The sequence below is a fragment of the Lethenteron reissneri genome, chromosome 69 (assembly GCF_015708825.2).
Source record: "Lethenteron reissneri isolate LAM-NWPU_2019-01 chromosome 69, ASM1570882v1, whole genome shotgun sequence".
In the NCBI taxonomy this organism is placed as follows: Eukaryota; Metazoa; Chordata; class Hyperoartia; order Petromyzontiformes; family Petromyzontidae; genus Lethenteron; species Lethenteron reissneri.
In genome coordinates, this window is record NC_083847.1 from 10,969,285 (window position 1) to 10,981,785 (window position 12,501).

The 12,501-nt window shown below is 51.7% G+C and overlaps 1 protein-coding gene across 2 annotated transcripts in view; it reads right to left on the reverse strand.

Annotated features, from left to right (window-relative positions):
- Positions 1-2,174: 2,174 nt before the first annotated feature.
- LOC133360451 (zinc finger protein ZFP2-like) overlaps positions 2,175-12,501 on the reverse strand; it is a 69,985-nt gene continuing 59,658 nt past the window's right edge. For both annotated transcript variants that reach the window (XM_061579166.1, XM_061579167.1), the window contains one exon: positions 2,175-4,560. In XM_061579166.1, coding sequence (XP_061435150.1) covers positions 3,060-4,550 — 1,491 coding nt within the window. In that variant the 5' untranslated portion in view covers positions 4,551-4,560 and the 3' untranslated portion in view covers positions 2,175-3,059. The remainder of the gene's footprint in view (positions 4,561-12,501) is intronic.

Genomic DNA, 12,501 nt, shown 5'->3' on the forward strand with positions numbered 1-12,501 from the left:
GGCCTGCAGCAAGGACGCGCGCAAAAATGCGCAGACTCTTATGATGCATTGGAAGAACACTTAATTCTCTTGTGTACGGTTGCGGGGTGCTGCGTCGGTGGGGAGCTCCTGCCACATTTTTGTTGTGTTGCATGTGTGCTAGGGGTTCCCTGCTAAACCTGTATATACGTCGCTCTTACGGAATTCGTATTTATTCAGGGGGGGTGCGTCGGATTGTTCCCTTCGGGGTTTGTGGGTTGTTGTTGTTGTTGTTGTTGTTCCCTTCATGTTATCGTTAAAAACGTTTTTTTGAGGCACACGCGGGGATCCAGGGGTTAATTAACCTTTATTGAAGTTGTTGCAGCCGGGACGGCTGCGAGCTGTACAGGGGGGGGTGATGTAGGGCTGTTACAGAGGGGCTGTTTGTGTAGGGCTGTTTGCATAGGAGCTAACGGATAACAAACACAGTGGGCGGGGACTCCGTGAGTACACGGGGTGGTGCCCGCAACGACGTCCGCACCGGACGGCGTGAGGGGGGTTTCGATCCTCTAGGGGGGTATAAAAAGGGATGAGCCAGAGAGCTCGGGGTTCAGTCTTGGAGTAATTAAGGGAAGACGGAAGACCGGCCAGATAGGCCCTGGACTCCCCCTGGGACGCCGCCCTTGTAAGGGCAGCGCAGGCTGGAGCCAGTGGCGTGGTCCCGGAACCAGAGTTAGTCCTCTGGGACTCCGGGTACCGTAGCCCGACTGACCAGTGTCGGGCCAGACAGCCTCCCCTAGCCCGTTAGTGGAGGACTCGGGTAGGAAGGCTAGCTAGAGGTGTATTCCCAGTTATACGGGTGAGGGGGCCGATACACCCCTCCAGTGCTGTACGACATTGTGTAAATAAATACGTGTGCCTTACTACGGTGTCCAAGCGTCTTCAAGAGTACTTCACAAAGATAAGCCGTATAGCCTTTGCAGAATTTTGGAGTAAGTGCGGTGAGCGAGCATCTATGAAAGCTGAATATGCACACGAGGGTGTGGGTAGCCAGCACCACGACCTTTATCTCCCCAGTAGCGATGCTTACACACAGCACCAGGTACACATTTGAGGCCGAGTCGACCTAGGGGAAGGCCAGGACCGATTCAGATAATCGTCATTGTTGTTGGCCGTGAGCAGGAATCGAACTCGGGTCGCCGGGTTCGAAGCACAGCGCGCTAACCAACAACACCACCACCGCCATCATCACCATCAAAGACAAAAATCTCCACTATAGCCTTAACAGACTGTAGGAGCAAGTGCTGTTAGCGAGTAGTACCTATGAAGGCCGGCACGGCATCACCACCATCAACACCACCACGACTGTCGTCAAAACTAAAGAAAACAGAAGCACCATCCTCGTCATCATTCAATATTCGTCATCAAAGACATCTTTTTAGGCCTTTAGGGGTTAGATACAATAGGTAACAGCACTTTTCAGGAAGTCAACTAGCATCACCCAGTACAGCACACAGCAACACCCAACACAGCACCACCCAGCACAGCACCCAACACAGCACCACCCAGCGCAGCACATAACACAGCACCACCCAGTGCAGCACTCAACACAGTACCACCCAGTACAACACTTAACACAACACCACCCAACACAGCACTTAACACAGCACCACCCAGAACAGCACCACCCAGTACAACACTTAACACAACACCACCCAGTACAACACCCAACACAGCACCACCCAGCACAACACTTAACACAGCACCACCCAGTGCAGCACATAACACAGCAGCACCCAGTGCAGCACTCAACACAGCACCACCCAGTACAACACTTAACACAACACCACCCAGCACAACACCCAACACAACACCACCCAGCACAACACCCAACACAGCACCACCCAGTACACTCAACACAGCACCACCCAGTACAACACTCAACACAGCACCACCCAGCACAGCACTTAACACAGCACCACCCAGCACAGCACTTAACATAGCACCACCCAGCACAACACCCAACACAGCACTACCCAGTATAGCAGCCAACACAGCACCACCCAGCACAGCAGAGCTGTCATCCCATGACTCCCTCCCTGCGTCTCCCCGCACCTCCCCCCAGCCAACTCCGAGCTGCACCTCCCCCCGTGCTCCCTCCCCCAATCGCCCCTCCCCTCCATCCACAAGCCCCGCCCCTCGGAGAGCCACGCTTGGCTCCGCCCCGCGGGCCGCGTGTCTCCGCCACGCCATTAACAACACAATAAGTAACATTGTAAAATACGCTTTAATGAAATGTACCGTACGAGTAATGGCAAAACTCCACGACTCCAGGAAGTGGCCCCGAAGCTTGCCATAACGTAAGGGACCGTGGTGATTTACAGCCAATGTGAGTTGAGCATGGACAAAAAGCGTGTAATTAGACCCAATCCGAAACGTAACATAAAAAAATATTATATAGTATTGTCGTCAGTATGACATACATACATATACCAAGTTTGCAGTCGATAAAACATTGGGAAGTGGGTAAAAATTGAGTTACAAGATCTGAGGATACGACAACAGAGTGAGTTTATAAAAGCGTGTAAAAAATACCACCATCTGCTTAACAGTGTGTACAACATACTATTGCGCCATTCAAAACGAGTAGGCCATTGCATGCTGGCGTCTGGGTAAAAATTTTGCAAATTCTAAGCATTACAGTACCTACAAACTACACAACTGAGATGCCACATCAACCATCGCCCCCTACTGACAGGCTCTTGTCCACATGCAGGCCTGTGCAGGGCCACCACCTTGTGCCACACAAGGGGAGCTGCTACTTGGGGATGCTCTTCGAGTGTTTCAGATGAGATACGATGCAAAACTCCGAATTTCCCAGGTGATTAAGCAAGCACCATGGAAATGCAATTGATAACATAGTGAATGCTTGGGAGCTTATTGGCTCTCGCTCCTGGTTAGAGATCTACCCAACCCACAGGTCCACAAAGACTGGCCGCTCTTACTCTGCAGGTTGCACCTAGGTTGAGTGTTCAAGTTCACATTCTTTTCATTAAAGGCCTGTGACAAAGGTGCATCTATTGGAGCGACATCGTCTCAGGCTACACATCTACCGGGTCTCCATTTGACTTTGTATTGTCTTGGAGGAAGTCCACCCACACCTCCACTTCCACAAACTGCTGGGAGCTGCCTCGCTCTGCCTCAGAATTCTCCTCCTGCTTCACGTTGCCACCATCGATGTGAAGGTCCGATTTTGGAGTTGAATCGTCATCACATTTCACCTTCACTTCTTCGCTCTTCACCATTACTTCTTCACATTTCACCTTCACCTCTTCATATTTCACCTCAATACCTTTAAAAGTGTCCAAGCTGGGATTTTCTTCCGGTTCTTGTTTCGTGAGGGATGGGCTCATTGTGGCACGTTGACTTTCACAAGCTGATTTCAGACTCCACTCCTTGTGGATCTTCTGGTGCTTATGTGTTCTCTGGTGTCTTTGAAGATGTGGTGACTGTGAAAACGCAATCCCACACGGAGTGCACCTGAATGGGTTCTCTCCCGTGTGTGTTCTCTGGTGTGCTACAAGAGTAGATAACTGTGCAAACGCCTTCCCACACACACTGCACTTGAAGGGTTTCTCTCCCGTGTGTGTTCTCTGGTGTGCTACAAGAGGAGATGACTGTGCAAACGCCTTCCCACACACACTGCACTTAAAGGGTTTCTCTCCCGTGTGTGTTCTCTGGTGTGCTACTAGAGTAGATGAATGCGCAAACGCTTTCCCACAAACACTGCACTTGAAGGCTTTCTCTCCCGTGTGGGTTCTCTGGTGTGTTACAAGATTATATGAATCTGAAAACGCCTTCCCGCACAGAGTGCACTTGAAGGGGTTATCTGCTGTGTGTGTTCTCTGGTGTTTTTTAAGAGCAGATGGATGTGAAAATGCCTTCCCACACACATTGCACCTGCAGCGTTTCTCTCCCGTGTGTGTTCTCTGGTGTACTACAAGAGTTGATGAAAGTGCAAACGCCTTCGCACACACACTGCACTTGAAGGGTTTCTCTCCCGTGTGTGTTCTCTGGTGTATTACAAGAGCAGATGACTGTGCAAATGCCTTCCCACACACACTGCACTTGAAGGGTTTCTCTCCCGCGTGTGTTCTCTGGTGTTTTACAAGATTAGATGACTGTGCATACGCCTTCCCACACACACTGCACTTGAAGGGTTTCTCTCCTGTGTGTGTTCTCTGGTGTGCTACAAGAGAAGATGACTGTGTAAACGCCTTCCCACACGCACTGCACTTGAAGGGTTTCTCTCCCGTGTGTGTTCTCTGGTGTGCTACAGGAGTATATGACCGTGCAAACGCATTCCCACACACACTGCACTTGAAGGGTTTTTCTCCCACGTGTGTTCTCTGGTGTGTTACAAGAGCAGATGACTGTGAAAACGCCTTCCCACACACGCTGCACTTGAAGGGTTTCTCTCCTGTGTGAGTTCTCTGGTGCAAGGTCAAATTTCCAGTACGATCCGTGCTGTATGCACACCGGTCGCATTGTTGCATTGTCGTACCGAGCCGTGCCGTGTGCCTTTGCTCCATCAGACCAATTCTGCAGAGGAAGCAACAGTATCGAGGCACAGAGGAATGCATATTTCCACAGTCACACGTGACTTACATGTCTATACTTATTGATATATTCATGATATAGTGAAAAAGTATCCCACATTCATCACACGGGCTGTTATGACATACAATGAGAGGGCAAATGGTCACAAACATGCCTGGAAGCCCTAGTATCTTCAAAATGAATGTTAACCCAAAAACTCCGAGCACACAATTTCGGCTGTTTGGCTTCAAAAGGAATATTTATGAAAGCTAAATTCAGCTGACATAGCAAAGGGTGTTGAACATAATACTATTTGTGTTATGCAGAAATGCATAAATTCATGTTCAATCGCAACTTAGAGGTGTGAAGCCAGGCACAGATGTCCTTGAATGCTGGTATGAACAGTTCCGACTTCAGCTGCACGTGTGCTGTGATAACATCCCGACTCCATTCTTACAAAGAGTTCCAGAGGAAAACTAAAATAAACTACCGTTTTGATATAACCTCTGTGCTCAATAGAGTTAATAGACTTTACTGCAAATACAAACTTAACTTGACACTGTCACACACTCAGAGGCGGAGCCAGGATTTTCAGGTAGGGGGGGGAAACCCCTTCAGCAATGAAAAATGATAGGAGTTGTTAGTAAGTAAGGAGTTGTTAGTAAGGAGTTGTTACTAAGTAAAAACTTGTCCTATGATTTTTATTCAAAGCGTGATCGGCATCGCGCTCGCTGAAGGTGTTTGCCTTCAGGGAAGTCGTGTACTGTATAAGCAACTGCGCAAATTTCTGTAGCAGTGGGGGTCGTAAAATGCCGATTTATATATATAAAAAATGGAAATGTGTGGATACGTGTGTCAGTTCTAAATGTTTAGCATACTTCCCAACATGCTACACACTTGAAATTTGGCATGTGCATAGGTTCCATACTGTACACAATGAAAAAAGTATGAAAATAGACTTTTGTATTTTGAGGGGGCGGGGGAAATTACCATGAAGTGTGTGGCGTCAACCTACAACACACCCGAGTTAAGCCCTCAGCAATGCTTACCCCAACCATATGGCTCTTCGCTTGCCGTATTTCTAGAGCTGTTAACAGCTTGGCGGGAGATTCTAGGTGGCGCTTCGCTACTGGCCGATGAATCCATTGGCTTCTCGGAGTTTCAATACATATCCGTGCGAAGAAAGGGTACAACGGCTATCCTAAATATAAAGCAGTAAATACATCTTATTGGTTCTTTCGGTAAAGTCACGTAGTAGGGAAGTAATAAAATAAAATTATTTTAATAAAAAAAATTTATTTTTTATTTTATTACTTCCCTACTACGTGACTTTACCGAAAGAACCAAGAAGATGAATCCCTGCAGTCACGAAAGCTTTAAATCGAAAAACAGTAAATACATGTTTGTTTGCGTGAAGCAGCAAAAACTCTCCAACGCTGAACTCTGGCGTCAATACATTTTCAAAGCTTATGTTGTCTGGAATTTCGAAGTGAACGCTACTTTTTTCAGCTCGCAATGTCATTCCCTTCCCGAGTGGCCAAAATCGACCTTACATAGAAGTGGGTTAAGGTTGAATTTCCTTGAGTGAAAACATCCGATTTTAAGTGATTTGTTTCGGCTTTTTACTTTCTTGCAAGCATACATTTTTTTCCAGGGTTTTTCAATGAAATATAAGGGAATATGAAATTAATCCAAGACAAGAATCCAAGTCCCGGGCGAAGCCGGGTAGTGAAGCAAGTTACTAATAAACCCCAATGATCCGATTTGAAATGAGGGATTTCGATCGGATCGTTAGGGGGGCACGTGCCACCCCACCCCTACTGGCTCCGCCACTGTCACACACTGGCATGGTTGACAGGTGGTGGTGTGACCAGACACACGCCTGGCCACCTTCACCTGCTCAGTATTAATGCTTCCTCACTCCACCAAAAAAATCAACACAGCCGAGTTTGCGTGTCTCTCTCTCTCCCCGTAGTCGCGTGGATTTCCCTCCGGATCCCGCACCTCCACGCGTCCAGAGTGAACACCGCCACGCGTCCAGAGTGAACACCTCCACGCGTGCAGAGTGAACACCGCCAAGCGTCTAGAGTGAACACCGCCACGTGTCCAGAGTGAACACCGCCACGCGTCCAGAATATACACCGCCACGCGTCCAGAGTGAGCACCTCCACGCGTCCAGAGTGAACACCACCACACGTCTAGAGTGATCACCACCACGCGCCTAGAGTGAACACCACCAAGCGCCTAGAGTGAACACCACCACGCGCGTAGAACACCACCACGTGCCAAGTGAACAACACCACGTGCCTAGAGTGAACACCACCACGTGCCTAGAGTGAACACCGCCAAGCACCTACAGCACCATGTGCTTAGTGAACACCACCACGCGCCGAGAGTGAACACCGCTACGTGTCTAGAGTGAACACCGCCACGCGTCCAGAGTGAACACCTCCACGCGTGCAGAGTGAACACCGCCAAGCGTCTAGAGTGAACACCGCCACGTGTCCAGAGTGAACACCGCCACGCGTCCAGAATATACACCGCCACGCGTCCAGAGTGAGCACCTCCACGCGTCCAGAGTGAACACCACCACACGTCTAGAGTGATCACCACCACGCGCCTAGAGTGAACACCACCAAGCGCCTAGAGTGAACACCACCACGCGCGTAGAACACCACCACGTGCCAAGTGAACAACACCACGTGCCTAGAGTGAACACCACCACGTGCCTAGAGTGAACACCGCCAAGCACCTACAGCACCATGTGCTTAGTGAACACCACCACGCGCCGAGAGTGAACACCGCTACGTGTCTAGAGTGAACACCGCCACGCGTCCAGAGTGAACACCACCACGTGCCTAGTGAACACCACCACGCGCCTAGAGTGAACACCGCCAAGCACCTAGAGCACCACGTGCCTAGTGAACACCACCACGCGCCGAGAATGAACACCGCCACGTGTCTAGAGTGAACACCGCAAAGCGTCTAGAGTGAACACGCCACGCGTCCAGAGTGAACACCGCCACGTGTCCAGAGTGAGCACCGTCACGCGTCTAGAGTGAATACCGCCACGCTTTTAGAGTAAACACCACCACGCTTCTAGAATGAACACCGCCACGCGTCTATAGTGAACACGCCACGCGTGTAGAGTGACCACCGCCACGCGTCTAGAGTGAACACTGCCACGCGCCTAAAGTGAACACCACGTGTCTAGAGTGAACACTGCCACGCGTCTAGAGTGAACACCGCCACGCGTCTAGAGTGAACACCGCCACGCATCTAGAGTGAACACCGCCACGCGCCTAGAGCACCACGTGCCTAGTGAACACCGCCACGCGTCTAGAGTGAACACCATCACGCGCCTAGAGCACCACGTGCCTAGTGAACACCGCCACGCGTCTAGAGTGAACACCGCCACGCGTCTGGAGTGAACACCGCCACGCGCCTAGAGCACCACATGCCTAGTCAACACCGCCAAGCGCCTAGAGTGAACACAGCCAAGCACCTAGAGCACCACGTGCCTAGTGAACACCGCAAAGCACCTAGACTGAACACCACCAAGCGTCCAGAGTGAACACCGCCACGCGTCCAGAGTGAACACCGCCACACGTCCAGAGTGAGCACCGCCACGTGTCCAGAGTGAGCACCGCCACACTTCTAGAGTGAACACCGTCACACGTCTATAGTGAACACGCCACGCGTCTAGAGTGAACACCGCCACGCGTCTAGAGTGAACACCGCCACGCGTCTAGAGTGAACACCGCCACGCGCCTAGAGTGAACACCGCCACGCGTCCAGAGTGACCACCGCCACGCGTCTAGAGTGAACACCGCCAAGCGCCTAAAGTGAACACCGCCACGCGTCTAGAGTGAACACCGCAACGCGTCTAGCGTGAACACCGCCACGCATCTAGAGTGAACACCGCCACACGCCTAGAACACCACGTGCCTAGTGAACACCGCCACGCACCTAGAGTGAACACCGCCACGCGTCTAGATTGAACACCGCCACGCGTCTAGAGTGAACACGCCATGCATCCAGAGTGAGCACCGCCACGCGTCCAGAGTGAACACCGCCACGCGTCGATAGTGAACACGCCACGCGTCTAGAGTGAACACGCCACGCGTCCAGAGTGAGCACCGCCACGCGTCCAGAGTGAACACCACCACGCGTCTAGAGTGATCACCACCACGCGCCTAGAGTGAACACCACCAAGCGCCTAGAGTGAACACCACCACGCGCGTAGAACACCACCACGTGCCAAGTGAACAACACCACGTGCCTAGAGTGAACACCACCACGTGCCTAGAGTGAACACCGCCAAGCACCTACAGCACCATGTGCTTAGTGAACACCACCACGCGCCGAGAGTGAACACCGCTACGTGTCTAGAGTGAACACCGCCACGCGTCCAGAGTGAACACCACCACGTGCCTAGTGAACACCACCACGCGCCTAGAGTGAACACCGCCAAGCACCTAGAGCACCACGTGCCTAGTGAACACCACCACGCGCCGAGAATGAACACCGCCACGTGTCTAGAGTGAACACCGCAAAGCGTCTAGAGTGAACACGCCACGCGTCCAGAGTGAACACCGCCACGCGTCCAGAGTGAGCACCGCCACGCATCTAGAGTGAATACCGCCACGCTTTTAGAGTAAACACCACCACGCTTCTAGAATGAACACCGCCACGCGTCTATAGTGAACACGCCACGCGTCTAGAGTGACCACCGCCACGCGTCTAGAGTGAACACTGCCACGCGCCTAAAGTGAACACCACGTGTCTAGAGTGAACACTGCCACGCGTCTAGAGTGAACACCGCCACGCGTCTAGAGTGAACACCGCCACGCATCTAGAGTGAACACCGCCACGCGCCTAGAGCACCACGTGCCTAGTGAACACCGCCACGCGTCTAGAGTGAACACCATCACGCGCCTAGAGCACCACGTGCCTAGTGAACACCGCCACGCGTCTAGAGTGAACACCGCCACGCGTCTGGAGTGAACACCGCCACGCGCCTAGAGCACCACATGCCTAGTCAACACCGCCAAGCGCCTAGAGTGAACACAGCCAAGCACCTAGAGCACCACGTGCCTAGTGAACACCGCAAAGCACCTAGACTGAACACCACCAAGCGTCCAGAGTGAACACCGCCACGCGTCCAGAGTGAACACCGCCACACGTCCAGAGTGAGCACCGCCACGTGTCCAGAGTGAGCACCGCCACACTTCTAGAGTGAACACCGTCACACGTCTATAGTGAACACGCCACGCGTCTAGAGTGAACACCGCCACGCGTCTAGAGTGAACACCGCCACGCGCCTAGAGTGAACACCGCCACGCGTCCAGAGTGACCACCGCCACGTGTCTAGAGTGAACACCGCCAAGCGCCTAAAGTGAACACCACCACGTGTCTAGAGTGAACACCGCCACGCGTCTAGAGTGAACACCGCAACGCGTCTAGCGTGAACACCGCCACGCATCTAGAGTGAACACCGCCACACGCCTAGAACACCACGTGCCTAGTGAACACCGCCACGCACCTAGAGTGAACACCGCCACGCGTCTAGATTGAACACCGCCACGCGTCTAGAGTGAACACGCCACGCGTCCAGAGTGATCACCACCACGCGCCTAGAGTGAACACCACCAAGCGCCTAGAGTGAACACCACCACGCGCCTAGAACACCACCACGTGCCAAGTGAACAACACCACGTGCCTAGAGTGAACACCACCACGCGCCTAGAGTGAACACCGCCAAGCACCTACAGCACCATGTGCTTAGTGAACACCACCACGCGCCAAGAGTGAACACCGCTACGTGTCTAGAGTGAACACCGCCATGCGTCCAGAGTGAACACCACCACGTGCCTAGAGCACCACGTGACTAGTGAACACCACCACGCGCCTAGAGTGAACACCGCCAAGCGCCTAGAGCACCACGTGCCTAGTGAACACCACCACGCGCCGAGAATGAACACCGCCACGTGTCTAGAGTGAACACCGCAAAGCGTCTAGAGTGAACACGCCACGCTTTTAGAGTAAACACCACCACGCTTCTAGAATGAACACCGCCACGCGTCTATAGTGAACACGCCACGCGTCTAGACAGTCCCTCCAGAAAAACGCGATTATGCGATCGCAAGATTCCACGCAAAATCAGCCAAAGTCCGCATATTTATGCGGGGGGCGCGTTTTTTCAAATACGCCGCACTTTCGCCGCATAAAATGCAGATTTCCGCGCGCAAAATATGCGGGCTTGCATGATTTCATAATCCCCGCATTTTCGTTGCAAAAAGTCACATATATCTTAGCAGAAAGTTGAAAAATGTTGCGTTTACTTCACACAAGCGCAGCCATTTCCCCTGTTGCCATGGGAACGTTATGAAGTGACGTCACTCATTACAGTTGTAAGATTGCACTTTTTTGTTAGTAGTATGTAAATTTACATTACTGTAAGACTGTACTGTTACTGTATTGCTTACGTTACTGTGCACTGAAAACACTTATTTTAACAGAAGATGTCTGTTTTGTATAGCTACCTCTGTAAAACAGGAAGCACACATTTTATTTTTTAATATTTTATTTATTCATTTTTACAGAAGTTGTAGCATATTCATTTTGTAAAGCTACAGAACTTGTTCGACTCAATGTTTTGTAAGTTTGAGCCATCTGTTTGTTAAGGTCTGAAATAAAACAAGATGAGAACTTAAATATTCCCAGCACTTTCTGTGATGTAGTATGCTTGCATAGGAAGTTAAAAGAAATGACTCTTTACATTAAAGTAGTAGCCTAGTGAATAGGGTGTTGGGGGAATCACTTTTTTTTCTCTTTTTCATCAAACCGCAGTTTTTGCAAGTTCCCGCAATTTTTGCAAGTTCCCGCAATTTAATCGCGTAAAATTGCATAAATATCCCGCATATTCCATCGCATTTTTAAGAAAACGTGCCGCATAATCAACGATTTTTGCCCGCAACAATCACCAAAAAAACGCGTTTTTCTGGAGGGACTGTCTAGAGTGACCACCGCCACGCGTCTAGAGTGAACACTGCCACGCGCCTAAAGTGAACACCACGTGTCTAGAGTGAACACTGCCACGCGTCTAGAGTGAACACCGCCACGCGTCTAGAGTGAACACCGCCACGCATCTAGAGTGAACACCGCCACGCGCCTAGAGCACCACGTGCCTAGTAAACACTGCCATGCGTCTAGAGTGAACACCATCACGCGCCCAGAGCACCACGTGCCTAGTGAACACCGCCACGCGTCTAGAGTGAACACCGCCACGCGTCTGGAGTGAACACCGCCACGCGCCTAGAGCACCACATGCCTAGTCAACACCGCCAAAGCGCCTAGAGTGAACACAGCCAAGCACCTAGAGCACCACGTGCCTAGTGAACACCGCAAAGCACCTAGACTGAACACCACCAAGCGTCCAGAGTGAACACCGCCACGCGTCCAGAGTGAACACCGCCACACGTCCAGAGTGAACACCGCCACGCGTCCAGAGTGAGCACCGCCACGCGTCCAGAGTGAGCACCGCCACACTTCTAGAGTGAACGCCGTCACGCGTCTATAGTGAACACGCCACGCGTCTAGAGTGAACACCGCCACGCGTCTAGAGTGAACACCGCCACGCGTCTAGAGTGAACACCGCCACGCGCCTAGAGTGAACACCGCCACGCGTCCAGAGTGACCACCGCCACGCGTCTAGAGTGAACACCGCCAAGCGCCTAAAGTGAACACCACCACGTGTCTAGAGTGAACACCGCCACGTGTCTAGAGTGAACACCGCAACGCATCTAGCGTGAACACCGCCACGCATCTAGAGTGAACACCGCCACACGCCTAGAACACCACGTGCCTAGTGAACACCGCCACGCACCTAGAGTAAACACCGCCACGCGTCTAGATTGAACACCGCCACGCGTCTAGAGTGAA